At 41.5% G+C, this 20,759-nt stretch overlaps 1 protein-coding gene across 2 annotated transcripts in view; it reads right to left on the bottom strand.

Moving 5' to 3' along the window:
• Positions 1–2,287: 2,287 nt before the first annotated feature.
• ddx4 (DEAD (Asp-Glu-Ala-Asp) box polypeptide 4) overlaps positions 2,288–20,759 on the bottom strand; it is a 29,431-nt gene continuing 10,959 nt past the window's right edge. For both annotated transcript variants that reach the window (XM_061836323.1, XM_061836332.1), the window contains 7 exons: positions 16,360–16,489; positions 15,051–15,217; positions 8,972–9,117; positions 8,790–8,889; positions 8,440–8,710; positions 2,972–3,076; positions 2,288–2,889 (listed from right to left, as the gene is read on the bottom strand). In XM_061836323.1, coding sequence (XP_061692307.1) covers positions 2,815–2,889; positions 2,972–3,076; positions 8,440–8,710; positions 8,790–8,889; positions 8,972–9,117; positions 15,051–15,217; positions 16,360–16,489 — 994 coding nt within the window. In that variant the 3' untranslated portion in view covers positions 2,288–2,814. The remainder of the gene's footprint in view (positions 2,890–2,971; positions 3,077–8,439; positions 8,711–8,789; positions 8,890–8,971; positions 9,118–15,050; positions 15,218–16,359; positions 16,490–20,759) is intronic.

The raw sequence follows: 20,759 nt of genomic DNA, 5'->3' as shown, positions 1-20,759 counted from the left end.
ATGATGGCCTGCCTGGAGTTTGCCAAAGGGCACCTGAAGGACTCTCAGAACATAAGAGAAAAACATATCTGGTGAGAAACATTGAACTCCCTGGCACAAATACCAGGCGTCATGTTTTGAGGGAAGCAAGCGTCGCCTATCACTTGACCAATATTATCCCTACAGTGAAACATGGTAGTGGCAAGCATCATAGTATGGGGCATGTTTTTTAGCAGTAGGAACTGGGAGACTCGTGAAAATAGCATGTTCAGGAAATCAGACTCGAGCATCGGTGCATCTTCCAACAATACAGCAACCTTAAGCACACTTCCAATATAACGGAGTGGCTTTACTAAAAACTGATAATGTCCTTGAGTGGTGGCCCAAACTTGAATCCAGTCAAACATCTCTGGAGAAATCTGAAAGTAGCTGTGCATCAATGATCCCTATCTAACCAGATGGAACTTGAGAGATGTCGTGAAGAGGAATGGACAAAACCTGGAAACATATTTCAGAAGACTTGAAAGTGTAATTAATGCTAAAGCTCCGTCACCAAAGGATTGAGCAGTCAGTGAATCCTTAACATAAGTAAGAAAAAAAAAAAAGTGTCATTGCACTGGTCTATTACGGGCACCCCGAGCGGGGAAAGGGACTCTGTACAAGTTTTACACAATGTTGGACGTTGACACACTTCTCGCACCTGTTCTGAACGAAGATTTTACATCTGTCATGACTTTTATAAGGAATAGTTCCTATAAGTAGAAATGTCTTCTTTTTTCTGTTGTACCAACACAGCACCGTCTGCCTGAGAAAAATTCACGTTTTTTAATACATGTGGCCAAATAAAGCGGATTCTGAGGGGGGGTTGTTCTGTCGAATTTTGGGGACAAAATTTATTGCAGTTTGAGGTGAGGATGGAACAATATGGAAAATTTTAATGTGTAAATGCTTTCAAGTTGAACTTTAAAAATTGGCAGGCCTTCATTTTAATTAGTACGCATTTCAATAAGGTTAGTGACCCCTGCCTCTGACAATCTAGTGTGTTCTGCTTAGTAAGAACACATTTCATACAAAAACGGCCTTTGAGAATTTAACTAGCTTCCAATAACTACATACAACTATAGTAAAACTGCCTTTAAATTAAAGGGGAAGTCCAGTTGTTTGGATTAACAATGTATCAGATCGGTCGTGTCATATATACTGTACCTTGAATGTTTCATTTAATGGTGTTTTGAGAAGATTATTACAATTGAGAATTTTCATGGGATTCGCCATTTTGGCGAGTCACATGACCTCCGTGCGTGGATGTGATTTATTACGTGCGCAAACAAAAAAATCATGGCCGGTTTGTAGTGTCTTTACATGCGGTACCACTATTGGACAGTAAAATACTTTACTGTATCTTGAAATTTTGTCATAATTTGGATAGAAATAATCCATGGAATGTTTGGTGGCGTGTTCTGCCCAGTAATAAAAAAATAATTTTAAGGACCGGAAACTGGAGTGCCCAGAGAAAACCTGCACAGTCACAGGGAGAACATGCAAACGCCACACTCCACACACACACACACACACACACACACTAAACTCCACCAAAAAAAAAAAAAAAAAAAAAAGTCCACAAAAATCAAGCCCAGGTCCTCAGAACTGTAAGCCCAATGCTTTACCAGCTGAGCTACCTGTTGCAGAGGTAGTATTAAGTTCCAAGCAATACAATATTAGGCCAACCTTTCACTCATGGCTTTTACCATCCTTCATGGCCACGAGTGCTGTCCTCAGTGCAGTCCTCCGCTGGCTGGCCTAACCGCACTCCAAAATCGATAGGATGAATAAATGGTGTGTCCCATGCGTCGGTCTCCGCGTAGTCAAGAGTGGCATCATTCCCGTCCAAAGAACCACCTGAATATTCAGCCGCAGGTTCAAATCTGTATGGACGTATTGCTCCGTCTTCCTGAGGAACAGATACCTCTATTTCTTCTTTAGATGAGGATAAATCTGAGAAATCAGCGCTGGCCATAATTGTGCCTAAATGTAAGCGAGCCTTAGTTGGGGCACGTGATAAATCACATCATTGCAAGTAGGTCATGCGACTTGCCAAAATGGCGGCACCCATGAAATTCGTAATTGCCGATAAAACAAAAACACCATGAAATGATAGATTGACCTCAAATTTTCAAGGTACAGTACATATGACATGACCCATCGCATACATACATCCAAATGACCGGACTTCCCCTTTAACCTGAAAACATTCTAGAAATTATTGTAAAAATTCACTGACCAGAGATTATAAATTCAAAAAAATAACTGCATTGAACAAATTTATTGTCTAACTAGACAAACAAAAATCTGGAATGACAATTTCTTCTCTTCCACCCACAAATGCCATAGTCTGAGTGGTGAAAAACAAAAAAAAAAGGTAATATTTTTACATCATACAGAAACATTTCTTTGTTCACCTTTTAGACATTTTCAAATCTGTTCTGAAACAAACCATTTTGGTCACAAAAAAAAAAAAAATTGGCAGATAAAACAAGGTGTATGGAAGTAGATTAGTACATGACTAAGAAAGCGTAACTGCGATTGGCTAGGTGTTCTGCCCAGTGGCACAGACTGTGAATTTTAGACAGTGAATTGTACCAACTATTGAAAATGTCATCACTTAACATTTCAAATTCAAATCCTGTTTTCTGTGGCATTTCAAATTCAAATCCTATTTCACTTTACATTTCAAATTCAAATCCTGGTGGCACTAATCTACTTCCATAAAGGTGCAGCACTGGTGAACAATTCACACAAATAAAGCCAGTGCTTGGTGGGGGGTGCCTTTCTTCTCTACTCCCAATCATCATCGTCAGCAATTGCAACCTGAGGAACTTGCTGGCGCCTCTCACCTCCTGCCTGTTGAAACTAAACAATCGAAAGGATAAGGATGCTTAAATTCACAGTGGGGATTGAGTAACTTGAAAATAAATAAATAAAAAAGGCCTACCTTCCTTGAGTCTGAGGAAGCAAAGCTCTTGTTGAACAGATTAAAGCTGGTGGGTCCTCCACTGAAGGCAGACTCCTCCAACCATGATGGCACTACTTGTTGGGCCTGCAAACAAAAGAACAATCTCAGCAACACTTAAAGGTCAAGTGTCATGAAATGGATGATTTTTAGTATGTTATTAATGAAAAAATGTATGCCAATTAGGGCCCATGCGTTTTTTCCCCACCACAAAACATGATTTTGACGTATACAGCTTTTTGTAACTCCCGCCATGAAAATCCTCTCGAGAGATTTGTTTTCAAGAAGAAGCAGGAAGTGCTATAAAGGACAGCGGTGCCCCCAAGTGGACTTGTTTGTTTCCATTAGTTTTACCTCTGGGAAGGTAGCTCGTTGTTCCTTTGTGTTAGCCAAAATGCCGGCTCATTGCATTGCTGGACATTGCTTGAACACTCGGGAGAATGGAATTACCCTTCATAAGTTTGAAACAGACCCGGTTTGTTGTGAAAAATGGATTGCACAGGTTCAGAGAATGAAAGCTTTATGGGTTCCAAATCACTGGTGTGTATTCAGCTACTAAAAAAAATAATAGTTTGGGGCGGACCACGTAATCAGTCCCTCATAACGTAACAAAAGATCCGCATATGAAATATGTCGTGGCAAATCTGAAGAACCCAGCCAACAATGTCTCACTCAGCCTCGTGCGTGCAGTAATGCGCCCCGGCTCGATAGTGTTCATCGCGTACTGCGGTGGCTGTGAACAACCCTCTAAAAGCAGCACGCCTCGGCTCCATTATATGCCACCACGGCGCCGGAAATCAGCCACACCGGCTGAGTAACGCATTCTCGGCTAGGTTCTTCAGAGCCACCCCGTCGCAAAGCCCGACGCGCAGCCTTCGCGGTAGATGTGTCCGCCGTACGCGGCGCCTCAGCCGGTGTGGCTGAGTTTTGGCCCGCCGTGCTATATAAGGAGAGGGTGGAGCTGACCTATGTTGCAGGGTGTGTGAGACATTGTTAGCTGGGCGACGCGCACATCGACACATTTCATACGCGGATCTTTTGTTATGAGAGAGACCGTTTACGTGGTCCGCCCCAAACTATTATTTTTTTTTTGTAGCTGTATGCGCACATCAACACATTTCATACACGGATCTTTTGCTACGTTATGAGAAGCGACCAATTACGTGGTCCGTCCCAAACTTTTTTTTTTCCGTAGCTGTATACACACCTACCTGTTATTTGGAACCCACAAAGCTCTTGTCCTTTGCACCCGTGCAATCCACTTTTCACAACGAACAGGGTCTCTTTCAAACTTATGAAGGGTAATTCCATTCTCCCGAGTGTTCAAGCAATGTCAAGCAATGCAATGAGCCGGCATTTTAGTTAACACGAAGGAACAACGAGCTACCTTCGCAGAGGTAAAACTAAAGGAAACAAACGAGTCTACGAGGGGGCGCCACTGTCCTTTACGTCACTTCCTGCTTCTTCTCAACAAATTCCTGAGAGGATTTTCATGGCGGGAGTTACAAAAAGCTGTATGTCAAAATCATGCTTTGTGGTGAAAAAACATGGGACCATATTGGCTGTGGGTTTTTCATTAATAATATACCAAAAATCATCCGTTTGACGACACTTGAGCTTTAAGGGTAAAAAGAGTAACTGTTTATACAGTGGGCCCTTAATTACACTGGGTCAAATGCGACTCCATGGGTTCTCTAGGGTTAACTCAAAATGTCAATACTTGATTAGGAATTGCTTTTCTCTAAATCGCTCACTCGATGAGTCATGGCATTCAGACTATCAGCCTGTGGCATTGCCTGGGAGTTATGGAAGCCCAGAGTTGCCTGGTGCTTGCTGTCAGTTCTTTGTTTTAAGGTCTGATGGCACTTATTTTCCTCTTGATAATATCCCATCGATTCTCAATGGGGTTTTGGGCCGATGAGTTGGATGGATAGTCAGGCACTGTGATGGCATGGGCATCATACCAGGTTTTGGTGGTTCTGGTGGTATGGGCAGGGGCCAGGTCCTGCTGGAAGATGAAATCTGCATCTATGCAGATCTTCAGCTGAAGGAATCATGAAGACGTTGAAAACATTCTGGCAGACTGTTGCAGTGACCTTGCAGAGTTTAACAAAACTTGCATTGGACATTGCACCCCAAATTATGACTGACTGGATATTTTAACAGTGGACCTCGAGCAGCATGGGATCTTTTCTTCACCAATCTCGCTTCAAACCCTTGTCTCAGAAATGGCTTGACCCAAGGACCCTAAGAGTTGTAGCCAATCTCCTGAATAATTCTGAAAGTGGTGGTTTCTGAGGCTGTGAGTCTCACCTCATTTCTTTTTGGATCCCTGGTAGATTCTTGAATCATCTCTGTTTGATAATCCACTCAAGCCCATGGTTGTCTCTTTTGCTGGTGCATCTTCTCCTGCCATATTTTGTCCTTCCACAAGACTTTCCATTGATATGCTTGGACACAGAACTCTGAACTGCTATCTTACGTAGTGATGAACTTTTTTGGTTTACCCACCCTATTGAAGGTATCAATGATGATCTTTTGGTCAGTTGTCAAATTTTCAGTCTTAGACTGACATCAACTGGGACAATAGAACCAAACTGAAGCAATTTAATGACATTCGGGAAAACCTATGCAGGTGCTTTGAATTTAGTAGATTAGTGTGTGACAGTTTGAAACATTTGTGCCCTCCAAAATGTGCCTTTATTTCTTCACACTGTTCTATTCCCCCCAGATTGTATGTTTTATTAGCCGGAGGCCCAGGTTATGCATAAAATCCATACTTGAGATTGTTATAATTGCATGCACTGAATCAATTTAAAAAAAAAAAAAAAAAAAAAAACCAAAAAAAACTTTTTGAATGGAATTATGAAAATAAACTTTTCCATATCCTCCATCATGGTGTAAGCCTTTACACTCCTTTAAAGTACTAATCCAGAGGAAATGTATTTTATTTGTCTAGCATACAAATGTAGCTGAATTTTCATTAAAAAATATTTTAAAAAATTCTCAACACAACAGAAATTAAATAATTTTGCGTCAAATTCAGTCTCATGGTTTTGTTCGAAATGTCACTTAGATTTGGTAAGTTCCAGTACACTCCGGAATGTGACAAGTCACGACAACATTTAGCCAGAGAGTGAAAAAGCTAGCAACGATAATGAGGAAGTGTGTTGCATACAGCTGTTCTGCGTCAAATGTTGACGGAGTCAGGTTACATGAATGGCCGAAAGATGAACAGATGGGCAGGTTATGGACCATGTTTGTGAAGACAAAGCGAGTGCATCGGACTTACAAATCAAAGTGGACAGTAATATGTTCTCAGCATTTCACGGAGGACTGCTTTGAAAACCCGGTACAGCATTCACTTGGCTTCGGTAGCAAGTAAGTACATACGTGTTCAATTGTTTAGTATTGACAAGTATCTACCTCATTTTAAATGTAAGTACAATACCGATACAGATATATCTTTTTCTTTCGGCTTGTCTCATTAGGGATCACCACAGCGTGTCATCTTTTTCCATCTAAGCCTATCTCGTGCATCTTCTTCTCTAACACCCACTGTCCTCATGTCCTCCCTCACCACATCCATCAATCTTTTCTTTGGTCTTCCTCTCGCTCTTTTGCCTGGCAGAGTCATCCTCAGCACCCTTTTACCAATGTACTCACTCTCTCGCCTCTGGACATGTCCAAACGATCGAAGTCTGCTCTCTCTAACCTGGTCTCCAAAACATCCAACTTTGGCTGTCCCTCTAATGAGCTCATTTCTAATCCTATCCAACTTATTCAGTCCAAGCAAGAACCTCAACATCTTCATTTCTGCTACCTCCAGTTATCTCTTCAGTGCCACCGTCTCTAATCCGTACATCATGGCCGGCCTCACCACTGTTTTATAAACTTTGCCCTTCATCCTAGGAGACTCTGTCAGCTAATATTGGTATCCATGTGATGTTTAGGAGGTGACGAAATTTGGACACTGTTAAAAGTTAGTGTACTGTTGACGCTGAGGTCTTGTGCTCTCAAGTGTTAGGTGCATTATTTAAACTATGGGCTAAATCTTTGAATGCAGAACGATCCTGAAGGTTTCCATTTTTGTTTTACGCCGACTCAGTCGCTAGTACAACAACACAGAACGATACCGAAGATTTACATTTGATTTATGCCGACTCAGTCGCTAGTACAACAAACAACTCACTGGTGTGTGCAAGTAGCATCAGAGGCTTAAACGTGTTTGAATTAGATTATTTCGTCAACAAGGTGTACGTAGATTTCTTGAGGCACCTATCAGTCCATGTTTTGGGTGTGAAGTTCCATGTTCAACATCATGTATCGCCGTCCTTGTGTTGCATTCGACGCTCAGACCATCACACCGGTTCGAACATATAGTTGAATTACAACTGGATGGGATGTTTTTCAAACATGGGAAGAATAAGAAAATTCCTCTCTCTTCCAGAGAGCATTCTGTATTATTGGTTGTTTGTCACTATGCCGAGTAGGGGCATACACCTCTCCTAGGTGTTATGGGTTCGGTCCCTTTATCTATGTTCTAAGTTATTTAGCTGCGGCAGTCTATGTGTAGCCGCTCACTGTGTTCCATGTCCTTAGAGTTCAATAACCACTCATTGCTTCGGAAACCCTTGTGATCTCTTATGCACGCACAGGAAGCCAGTAACATTTACACATTCCAGAAAATCTTTTCCCATCACTGCTGTCTATCTTCTCTACATCACACTCGGGTGTATGATTGTCTGTGTAGGTGTCTACGTGTGACATCACACGGAAGCAGCTTCAAGAGCCTCAGTATGAAACAGACATGGGAGGCATTCGGATAACAAAGAAAATGTGCACTTAGGCGCAATTTCATTTATGTTGGATTGAGAATTTTAAAAATATTTTTAATGAAGTTTTAGCTACATTTGCATGATAAACAAATAAATTTCCTCTGGATTAGTACTTTAAGACTATGACAATATTACATCAAAATATTGCTTAATGCCAAAATTCTTCTAGTTGATAAATTAGTGTTTAGTCTGGAATGAAAGAGATTTTACCCAAATTCAAATCAACCCATCCATCCATTTTTCAAGCCGCCTATTCTCATATGAGTCGCGAGTGTGCCGGAGGCTATCCCAGCTAACTTAAAGCCAAAGGCAAACTATACCCTGAACTGGTTGCCAGTCAGTCGCAGGACTAATAGACAGTATCGCAATTAAAAAATGTAGTCTTTATGGTTTCAACTGGGCTCTTGACTGATACAGCCAAAAGCTACAATTTGATATAATTGGTATATTATTGATAAATTAGCGCTGAAGTTGGAAATTACAAAAATTCCACTGATGTTTCATTACAGTTGCATTAACATCTTTAATGGTAGAAAAAAAAAGAAAGAAAAGGAAGTAAGGTGGAATTAAATGACCAGCAGAAAGTGCAGAAGTTTAAGGAATGTTCCTCACCTTGGACAGGATCGTGACCAAGGAGCGAGCCAGCTCATTGTCCTTTTCCAGATCGAAGAAGGACACTGCCCTGCCAATATTACCACAGCGACCGGTTCTGCCGATGCGGTGGACATACTCCTCGATGTTTTTGGGGAGGTCAAAGTTCACCACATGCTGCACGTCTGGAATGTCAAGCCCACGGGCAGCGACCGACGTGGCAACAAGGACAGGACATTTGCCTCTCCTGAAGTCTCCCAAAGCCTGTTCTCGCTCCCGCTGTTCACGAGCCCTGTGATGTGACATGACGCACATTCACATTAAGTTGCACTAGAATTGAGAATGTGACGATCTTAAGGACAAACACTTGCCCGTGAATACTGGTCGTGGGAAGGTTCTCTTGGCAAAGGAAAGTGGCAACAAAATCAGCTTGTCTCTTTGTCTCAACAAATACTATTGTGCGCTCCTTTCCTGTAAATACCACGAGTCATTACCACAAACTATACTGACTGAGCAGAGAAAATGGTAACTTTTTTTTTTTTTTTTTTTTTACCAGTGGTCTTAAGAAGATCAAGAAGCTGTTCCATCTTTGAGAACTTAGTGACTTGCACAAATGTCTGCTCAACATCGCTACAAGCTCCGCCTACTATGCCAACAGCCAGGAACAAATAGTCCATCTTGAGGAAGTCAACAGCCAACCTTCAATCAAAAGGAAACAAAATATGTCTAACGTCTCATAGAGTTATGGTAAAATCCTTGTCAGCCACAGGTGTCGAGCTTGAGCCCGCCAGATAATTTTATGGATCCTAAAACAGTCTGCCACAATTTTCCATTTTATTTTTGCACAAAATTATGCGATGTTGCACTGAACTGGACTAGCGGTCTATTTTAAAAGGAGCTTCAGATAGATGCTCCCGAAAATGGGGGGCTACATGTGTTTAGCTGATCAAGATTGGGCAAAAAAAATGTATTTTACTCCTTCTGACTTGACTGTTACTAAGTGACAAAATAGTCCAAATGTATGAATAATCTTTTCGAATGGAAATGTTACCTTAATTTTATGTTTCACTATTTAACTTTTTTTCTTTCTCCCATTTGAACTTAGTTGTCACAGTATTTAGACTGCATATTGTGTCTGATGCTACAAAGCATCAAATAAAGTTCTGCATGTTTGAAAACATCTCGCCTGTTTATTGGTCTAACGGACAGCGACACAAAAGCTAAAGCAGTTATTTCGTATTTGTTGCTTTGCTGTATGAAATGTGAACCAATCTTTAACTTTAACACACACACCAAACCATGATTTTGGACATACTAAGGAGGGATGGGTACCAAGCACCAGTATCAAACAAGCTTCAGGACTTTATTTTTAAAGACTGGAGCATTTATAAGCTCCACCCTTTTAACATTGCTATTAAAAGTCATATGACAAAGATGTTATGGGGTCAGTGAAAATTCATATTTGCATTGTTCATGCTATATAATACATGCATGTAACTTCCAATAAGTTGTCTAGTTTAGCTAAAAATTAGTTTCTTTACTAAATGCATTTAGCATTTACCAAACATACCCGAATCTCAAAACACCAGGGTTTGATGACTTTATCCATCACAAAAGCTACCAGAACGTTGCAATTGACAAACCGCTCACCACACTCAGTGGCAAGCAACCTGCTGGAATATTAGGAGGATTTCTACATACAGGACCATGAAACCGAAATTGGCATCGTCAAACAGTACCGTAACTTCCAGCCTATAAGGCTTGACTTTATTCATACGCTTTCAACCCTGTGATTTATGCAGTGATGCGACTAATTTATGCATTTTTTCTAATGGCCGCGAGGAGGTACTTGAGCGGAAAAGGTAAGAGTTAGACCGGTGGAATATATGTGCTGAGGAAGTGACTTACCAGAATGTTTTTTTTTGTATCCGGCCCTGTTAGGGCTGCGTTAGCGCTGTGCTAGCGTGTTGCTGCTGTGTTACTACCACGTCTCAGTGATTCAAGTACATTTTTGTTTTTATCCGGCCCCGTTAGTACTGCGCTACTGTGTAGCTGCCGCGGCTGTTTTTTCCCCCTACCTGTATGTTTGTTTTTTTTAAACCAGCCCTGTTTGTGCTAATGTGTTGCTATGTTAAGCTAAGCTAAGGTATTAAAACTTTGAAAACTGTGTACCGTCTTCCATTGTAAATATTTCATGTTTCAAAGTGGGCACTTGCGGCTTTTACACAGGTGCGGCTTATGGATGTACCAAAGGGTATTTTCTTTACAAATGAACTGGATGAGGCTTATAATCAAGTGCGGTCTGGAGACCGGAAACTACGGTACATGTTTTAAAAGATCAGGATGTCGGAACCTGACCGTGACGACGAGAAGCCATAAAGAAGCTGTAGAATAGAAAAAGAGAATGACCCCTGGTGGCTCAATGTGGCGGGTATGTTAAGAGCATGTCTTTTATACAGACATGGTTAGAAATAATGGCTCCCCGGGGTACTAATAATTCTTAGCATGACTATAATATATATATTCATGTTTCAGTGGTAGAAGCTTTTGGATAGTATTCAGTATTCCTATACATTGCATGTCCCTCGTACAAGTAGCTATATAACACTCTGCACAGAAAAGACTTTGCAGTGTCTGTTGGCTTGTCATATAGGCAAAATACAGACAGTACTGAAAAGTACTGCGTGGTGCCCCCCCCCAAAAAAAACTATCCTATCCATAGTAACCATAATAGAGTTGAAGGCATATGTAAGGAAAACCTCAACATGATCATTAAAGTGTGTGGAATGTCTAATTTCTAACGCAAATGATCTCATCTAGATGAAAATATATGTTCAACTGTACCATAAAATGCATAAACCTTTTGATGTTTTTACCCAAAAATATAAGTGTTTATGAATTAAAGTCCACGAACTTTAACCTAGTTTCACGTGTCTGAAAAACACGTGTGGGCGACCTCTGACGGCACTACAGGTAAACACATCGTACTGCAGATAGTTTCTCATACAAGCACAGGCAGATCCATCACGCTGTACAATGAATGGCCAGGTGGTCGAGTATTTATTTACTAAATACAGAGCGTTTGCCTAATTTTAAAACAGGACCGAAAACTTTGTATATACATTCAGGATATCGAAGCCTTTACTATTTATCAGTTTATGACTAAACCAAACAAGAACTTTACAAATGCTTACCAGTCCTTTTTTCCAAAAGGAGACATATCCTGCTCCCTAGGTTCTCTGCACTTTCTCCATGGCCAGCTATTTCGTCTGCGTTTGAACGTGTTTGCCGTCTGACTGGCTCAAATTGATAACCTTTAACGCCTTTATAAAGCTCGTATTTGTCACAGTCTTCGTGGGACTCTTCAGAATAGTCTTTGTCGCTAGAAATATCGGAAAATTCATTGTTGTTCTTACAATGTATTCCAATGCTCGCCATTGTTGTCACCGGTTCTGACGTCACGTTCCCACTCTGCTTTTTCCGTTTCGTTTCAGCCTTGTTCCGGAAAATCCAGCAATGTGCAATATTTTTTTCCCGATGATTGAAAAATAAAAAAAAAAGTTTCCTTCATAACGGATTTCAGATTCGAATTCTGCATTAAAAAAACGACATCTTCTTCTTTTCCTTTCGGCTTGTCCCGTTAGGGGTCGCCACAGCGTGTCATCTTTTGCCATCTTAGCCTATCTCCTGCATCTTCCTCTCTAACCCCAACTGCCCTCATGTCTTCCCTCACCACATCCATAAACCTTCTCTTTGGTCTTCCTCTCGCTCTTTTGCCTGGGAGCGCCATCCTCAGCATCCTTCTACCAATATACTCACTCTCTCGCCTCTGAACATGTCCAAACCATCGAAGTCTGCTCTCTCGAATCTTGTCTCCAAAACATTCAGCTTTGGCCGTCCCTCGAATGAGCTCATTTCTAATCCTATCCAACCTGGTCACTCCGAGCGAGAACCTCAACATCTTAATTTCTGCCACCTCCAGTTCAGCTTCCTGTTGTTTCTTCAGTGCCACCGTCTCTAATCCGTACATCATGGCCGGCCTCACCACTGTTTTGTAAACTTTGCCCTTCATCCTAGCAGACACTCTTCTGTCACATAACACACCAGACACCTTTCGCCAGCTGTTCCAACCTGCTTGGACCCGTTTCTTCACTTCCTTACCACACTCTCCATTGCTCTGGATTGTTGACCCCAAGTATTTGAAGTCATCCACCTTCGCTATCTCTTCTCCCTGGAACTTCACTCTTCCTCCTCCGGCCCTCTCATTCACGCTCATATATTCTGATTTACTGTATTTCGGCTAATCTTCATTCCTCTCCTTTCCAGTGCATGTCTCCATCTTTCCAATTGTTCCTCTGCGTGCTCCCTGCTTTCACTGCATATGACAATATCATCTGCGAACATCATGGTCCAAGGGGATTCCAGTCTAACCTCATCTGTCAGCCTATCCATTACCACTGCAAACAGGAAGGGGCTCAGAGCTGATCCCTGATGCAGTCCCACCTCCACCTTAAATTCCTCTGTCACACCTAAGGCACACCTCACCATTGTTCTGCTGCCATCATACATGTCCTGTACTATTTTAACATACTTCTCTGCCACACCAGACTTACGCATGCAGTACCACAGTTCCTCTCTTGGTACTCTGTCATAGGCTTTCTCTAGATCCACAAAGACACAATGTAGCTCCTTCTGACCTTCTCTGTACTTTTCCACGAGCATCCTCAAGGCAAATAATGCATCTGTGGTACTCTTTCTAGGCATGAAACCATACTGTTGCTCACAGATACTTACTTCTGTCCTGAGTCTAGCCTCCACTACTCTTTCCCATAACTTCATTCTGTGGCTCATCAACTTTATTCCTCTATAATTCCCACAGCTCTGAACATAGCCTTTGTTCTTAAAAATGGGAACTATAACACTTTTCCTCCATTCTTTAGGCAACTTTTCACCCGCTATTATTCTGTTGAATAAGTTGGTCAAAAACTCCACAGCCATATCTCCAAATTGCTTCCATACCTCCACCGGTATGTCATCAGGACCAACTGCCTTTCCATTGTTCATCCTTTTTAGTGCCTTTCTGACTTCCCCCTTACTAATCATTGCCACTTCCTGGTCCTTCACACTTGCCTCTTCAACTCTTCCTTCTCTCTCATTTTCTTCATTCAACTTCTCAAAGTATTCTTTCCATCTACTTAGTACACTACTGGCACCAGTCAACACATTTCCATCTGTATCCCTCTGTCTGGCCAACCTGTAGAGATCCTTTTCTCCTTCTTTCGTGTCCAACCTGGTGTCCATGTCTTCATATGCCTCCTGTTTACGTCGCATCTCGATGTACTCCTTTCGCCTCTCCTCAGTCCTCTCAGTATCCCACTTCTTCTTCGCTAATCTCTTTCCTTGTATGACTCCCTGTATTTTGGGGTTCCACCACCAAGTCTCCTTCTCCCCTTTCCTACCAGATGACACACCAAGTACTCTCCTGCCTGTCTCTCTGATCACCTTGGCTGTCGTCGTCCAGTCTTCCGGGAGCTTCGGTTGTCCATCGAGAGCCTGTCTCACCTCTTTCCGGAAGGCCGCACAACATTCTTCCTTTCTCAGCTTCCACCACATGGTTCTCTGCTCTACCTTTGTCTTCTTAATCTTCCTACCCACCACCAGAATCATCCTACATACTACCATCCTATGCTGTCGAGCTACACTCTCCCCTACCACTACTTTACAGTCAGTAACCTCCTTCAGATTACATCGTCTGCACAAAATATAATCGACCTGCGTGGTTCTACCTCCGCTCTTGTAGGTCACTATATGTTCCTCCCTCTTCTGGAAATAAGTGTTCACTACAGCCATCTCCATCCTTTTTGCAAAGTCCACCACTATCTGCCCTTCAAAGTTCCTTTCATGGATGCCGTACTTACCCATCACTTCTTCATCGCCCCTGTTTCCTTTACCAATATGTCCATTACAATCTGCACCAATCACAACTCTCTCGCTGTCTGGGATGCTCAGAACTACTTCATCTAGTTCCTTCCAGAATTTCTCTTTCAACTCTAGGTCACATCCTACCTGTGGTGCATAGCCGCTAACCACATTATACATAACACCCTCAATTTCAAATTTTAGTCTCATCACTCGATCTGATACTCTTTTCACCTCCAAGACATTCTTAGCCAGCTCTTCCTTTAAAATAACCCCTACTCCATTTCTCTTCCCATCTACTCCGTGGTAGAATAATTTAAACCCTGCTCCCAAACTTCTAGCCTTACTACCTTTCCACCTGCTCTCTTGGATGCACAGAATATCAACCTTTCTCCTAATCATCATGTCAACCAACTCCTGTGCTTTTCCTGTCATAGTCCCAACATTCAAAGTCCCTACACTCAGTTGTAGGCTCTGTGCATTCCTCTTTTTCTTCTGACGCTGGATCCGGTTTCCTCCTCTTCTTTGTCTTCGACCCACAGTAGCTGAATTTCCACCGACGCCCTGCAGGTTAGCAGTGCCGGGGGCGGGCGTTGTTAACCCGGGCCACGACCGATCCGGTATGGGATTCTTTAGATGAACGCTCATATTTGTTTGGCACAGCAATTTCTATTTGGACATTGATAAAAACTGACACCATTGTGGATACAGACCTCTGGATCTCTTCAGGGTAGGTAGCGCTAAACAGCAGAGTCTGGCGATTTTCTTTGCCAGGCATTCCAGGTGAACTAACCAGGCGGCGCATGTCAGGCTCAAAGCCCATATCCAACATCCTGTCAGCCTCATCCAGAACCAGATATCGAAGCTTAGTCAATCCAATCTGAAAACCATGTTAGTCTTAGACAAGGTACCTTGAAAGGACTACAGGCATTTTTGCAGAAAATTCAATGTGTACTTACAACTACTGTTATATTTACATGTACAGAGCGTTCTCCAATCCCAACAGTCCAGAATCATTTTACGTTACATTGTGTGAATACACAAAAGGCAGTTATAAGGGTAATGTTCTTCCATTTCATTGTTTTATAGATATAGCTTACAATTTTTTTCCCCATTAACACTCATTTCGAAGTGCCATTGTCAAAAATATGCCTATAAATTAATTCACATTTGCCAATTCTGTTTCATCCTTGTTAAAGCAAATACACCCCTCCGTTTTGCAATACTTTTAGCCTGAGCCTGTTTTCTGATGACATCAACTGACAATTCATTTCCTGTTCAAAGGACATCATGTGAAGCCGCAAAATAAAAAAAAATTTCTACCAGTTCCATTTTATTTGGACAGTTATTTGTTCTTGACTGTTTTTGAACTAATCTGAAGACCACGTGAACTTTGAAAGTATGTGGTGACAAAAGACAAATGGGTAGGTGCTCCACGGGTGACATGGAACACCTTTAGTTTATAGAGATGAAAGTGGACTTTCGTGAAAAAAAATTCCTGAAAATACAAAATGCGAGCACTAGGGGGTCCGGGGGCTGGGCAATTTTGAAAAAATGGATGGCTGTGGTGCATTCTGGCGATATCTGTGAACAAAATTCAGACAAAAATTGAAAGTCTGTTTTTTTTGTTTGGTTTTGGAGGCTGCAGTTATACAGAAGAAACTCCTAGACAAGGGGGTGGAATTCCCAAAGCCTCATGCAGCACTGGATAGTGTTAAGGACCAAAGCAGGACAGCGTTTGGCTTTCCAAATTATGTTTTGATGTCTACAACTAGTACAGACCCACAACACAGGTCAAAATTGCTGCTTGTTTACGGCATGGGGAAAAGCAATCCTTGCCTCCCAGAGGAGAAACTCCTTTTCTTCCGTGTTTCCAGCGTGAATGAAGCAAATGCAAATTCAGTGTGTATTTTTCTACTCCAATGATTAAACTCAAGTGAGGGACTCGAGGTGAACCGATGTTTCACATTCAATGAGAACGCATCATTAGAAAGGATTCATGAAAACAACAGATGAGCTTACCTTTCCTCGTCCAATCACATCCAACAGTCTTCCTGGTGTTCCACACACGATGTTGCAGCCCTTTGAAATTTCTCTTAGCTGAAATCCAGTGTTTACCCCACCATATACCACAACTGGACGCACACATGTTCTGCAACAGGCGAGACAACTAAGTCAGAATTCCATCAAGTGGTACAGCTCAATTGCAGGATTAACAATTTAGTCTGGAATGACAAATTCTGATTTGATCACTAGTGTGAGATTTAATAGTAGTTAATCCTAATAATGGATTGATCAAAGTAACAGTTTCCATTACAGAGACAAGAAAACACTAAAGGCATGATAAAGGTGACAAAAAAAGCAAGTGTCTGCTGCAGAGGTGGGTAGAGTAGCCAAACATTGCCCTTCAGTGAAAGTAACATTACTTGACAATAATCTGACAAGTCAAAACCTATCCTCCAAATAACTAGTTAAGAGTAAAAAGTAGAAAGTGAAATTCTTACTGAAGTGCTGAATAAATAGTGAGAAACTTAATTTTTTTTAGCATAGTATGAATAAAAAAAAACAATTAAAAAATGTGATGTGTACCTACGCGCAGTCAACCCCCCCTAAAAAAAAAAAAATAAATCAGTAATTTACTGCAAGGTGTTTTCTCAAGTTATGAGTGAGCTGAAACTGCCACATTTAGGCAGACAGTGCCAGACCTTTCGACATAGTGCCAGACGTTTCAAACATAGATGCCACGTACTCACAATGACCAATGGGGTAAGCTTATCTAGTGTTAAAGCCTTATCTAGTGTTAACACGCTCGATGTAGAAGTCCCAGTCTGGCACACAAAATAGTTAAGCAATAATTCATTGACATTAAGATCATTGAACAGGAATAAAAGTACTGTTCGTAACAGTTGAAGCAGCGGAGGTTTTCTTCTGGTCCTGTCAACACATTTGCTTCCCCAGACCAGGTGCAGAGCATGGGCAGAGCCTCTTAGTGTGAGGCAGAGCATTTTTCACATTTACCCCACTACTGATGACAAGCCGCTACTTTTTTCAGGCGCTGAGTGAATATCTGATGCGGCTAAAATATCCTTTTTTTTGTCACTACTGTACTGTTTAAAAGTACAAATTAAAAAGGGTTCCAATGAAATAGTTAAAACACGGCTGTTGTCTATAATGCACTCCCATTTGGACATGCACAGATGACTCCAATGTGTAGAAAAAAAATTACTTTGAACATGCATAGAAGAAGAATCTACCTCATTTGTCTCTAGAAGATGAAACTATCTCTAGCATTTGTATCAGAAAACTACGCTAGTTTTGGGTGCATTTACACTTGAAAATGCAGGCACGATTTAAGCCTTGCAACATAGTCAGCTAGCCACCAGGAAACGAAAGCATGATTAATGCTTCATTAAGCTCCAGCACACCACTCCAGGGTTCAACATTAACGATTGCCCAAAAAGCATCTTTGGGAAAGTAAATGTATGGTACGATTGGCCATCCGGGCAAGTGGGAACAGAAATACAGTGATTTCACATTTATTAAAAAATTACCTGTGCCCGAGTTGATAGTTTTGATAATTCACGGCCGACATCATGTGAAACAACGTGACAGCAACAGCTTAACATACGTGTTCCTGATTTGCTGGAGCTTGACTAAAGAAGCCAATGAGCTGCCTTCTAAGGTGTTATGGCCGCCTCATGCTTTGGCAAAGAATAGTTGAGCATTGAAATACAGTGAGGAAAATAAGTATTTGAAGACCCAGCTATCTTCCAAGTTCTCCCACGAAGAAATCATGGAGGGGTCTAAAATTTTCATCGTAGGTGCATGATTATGTATGATAATCTAATAAGAAAAATCCAGAAATCACAACGTAATATCTTTTAACTATATATTTGTGTGATACACCTGTAAATAAGTATTTGAACAGCTGTCTATCAGCAAGAATTCTGACACTCAAAGATCTGTTAGTCCGCCTTCAAGGTCCACCGCCACTCCATGTATTATCCTGAATCAGATGCACCTGTCTGAGGTCGTTAGCTGCATAAAGACACCTGTCCACCCCATATAATCAGTAAAACTCAAGCTTGTAACATGGCCAAGACCAAAGAGCTGTCCAAAGACACCAGAAACAAAATTGTACAACTCCACACGGCTGGAAAAGGCTCCAGAGAAATTGCCAAGCAGCTTGGTGAAAAAAGATCCACTGTTGGAGCAATCATCAGAAAATGGAAGAAGCTAAACATGACGGTCAGTCTCAATCGGAGTGGAGCCCCATGCAAGATGTCACCTCATGGGGTCTCAATTATCCTTAGAAAGGTGAGGAATCAGCCCAGGACTACACGACAGGACTTGGTTAATGACCTCAAAAGAGCTGGGACCACCGTTTCCAAGGTGACTGTTGGTAATATACTAAGACGTCATAGTTTGAAATCATGCGTGGCACGGAAGGTTCCCTTGCTTAAACCAGCACATGTCAAGGCCCGTCTTAAGTTTGCCAATGACCATTTGGATGATACAGAGGAGTCATGGGAGAAATGTTTGTGGTCAGATGAGACCAAAATGGAACTTTTTGGTCATAATTCCACTGACTGTGTTTGGAGGAAAACGAATGATGAGTTCCAACCCAAGAACATCATCCCTGCTGTGAAGTATGGGTATGATGGTGGCAGCATCTTGCTTTAGGGGTGTTTTTCTGCACATGGGACAGGACGACTGCACTGTATTGAGAGGTTTTGGGGAACAAGCTCTTTCCCTCAGTCAAAGCATTGAAGGTGGTTTGTGGCTTGGCCTTTCAACATGGCAATTGCCTGAAGCACACAACCAGGAAGACCAAGGATGAGTGGGCCACTCTCCTGCGGTATGTGCAAACCTGGTGAACAACTACAGAAAACGTTTGACCTCTGTAATTGCAACCAAAGCCAACTGTACATTGGTTTTCTCAGGTGTTCAAATACCTATTTGTAGCTGTATCACACAAATAAATTGTTAAAAAAAAAAAATCATACATTCTGATTTCTGGATTTTCTTTTTAGATTTTGTCTCTCACAGTGGACATGCACCTACGATGAAAATTTCAGACCCTTCCATGATTTCCAAGTGGGAGAACTTGCAATATAGCAGGGTGTTCAAATACTTGATTTCTTCAAGGAAAATCTGAGGTAAGAAAGTCCGACGTAGTTAATATATATATATATATTATATATACACACAAATAAGTATGGTCATCTATGACAATATTTTGACAACACTTATTAGTCATTAGTATAAAGCTCGTACACCTATGTCATAAAAATCACATGACTTTTGTATACCTCGCCATATTGCCAGTCAAGCTAAAGATTGCTCAATACCATGTCGTTTGGAAACAACACGGAAATGTGTCGTAGCACGATGCCCAGAGTCTTGTCAGACATTTAGAAGATTAAAATAAACGACAGTATGTGGAAAAATTAGATAAACTCGGCATAGGACCCGTATTTGAAATAAACTGCTGGCATAGGCTTGAGTTTCCATACACAGAAGCTTTAACCTACGTAAAGCTCTCCATGAGAGACTGTTTATTTTCTTTTTTTAGAAACGCATTAGACTCATTTGAGAACAATGCACATTTAAAAAAAAAAAAAAAAGGAAAAAAGTGTCAGAGAGAGGCTTACCGAAGTTTAACGTGTGGCCACAACACGCTTCCGTGTACATTGGAGACAACACCCTATGGTATTTATTTAAAATATGCATTGTTCTCAAATGATCCAATTTGGGATTTTAAATACTTCTTGGTAATTTGAGATTGAGAAGAATAATTCCTACCTGAAATGAAGTGATCGCTACACAGTGGTGTGTATTTGGTTGGGCACCAATCAATCACGTTTAATTGCCAAAATTCATCGATCTTTTCAGCTGGTATTCCATAGAATAACCTCTTTGAATATCTGTCTCATCTGTTGTAACAACCAACATCACAATAAATCTCAGCCATTGTGAATATTCTGCTCTGGTTCAATGTCCACCACACTGTCGACCAGCTCTTTTTGACCGGCAATATGGCGCCGTGAAAATTGTGACGTCACGTGCATGAGCTCTATAGGGCAAGTAGCTGATAAAGTTAATGTTGAGCACTACACTCCGGTGCAAACTTCAAAATAAAACCTAAAATAGCATGGTTGTCTCTCCATCCATCTTCCAAGCTGCCTGTCCTTACAAGGGTTGCAGGAGTGATGCAGCCTATCCCAGCCATCTAGGGGTAGGACCCAAGATACACCCTGAACTGATTGCCAGCCAATTGCAGGGCACATGGAGACAACATGTGTGAACCTTTTATGTTGAAGTTGCCTCTACTACCATGTTGGCAAAGAGGCCACATGTCATGGTAAAGCATTGAAAAATCATCAATGTGGCTGCATTGACCCATTTTTCGGCTGGCCTGA

Source organism: Syngnathoides biaculeatus, chromosome 2 (assembly GCF_019802595.1).
Source record: "Syngnathoides biaculeatus isolate LvHL_M chromosome 2, ASM1980259v1, whole genome shotgun sequence".
Lineage (NCBI taxonomy): Eukaryota > Metazoa > Chordata > Actinopteri > Syngnathiformes > Syngnathidae > Syngnathoides > Syngnathoides biaculeatus.
This window is presented reverse-complemented; position numbering and strand designations above follow the sequence as displayed.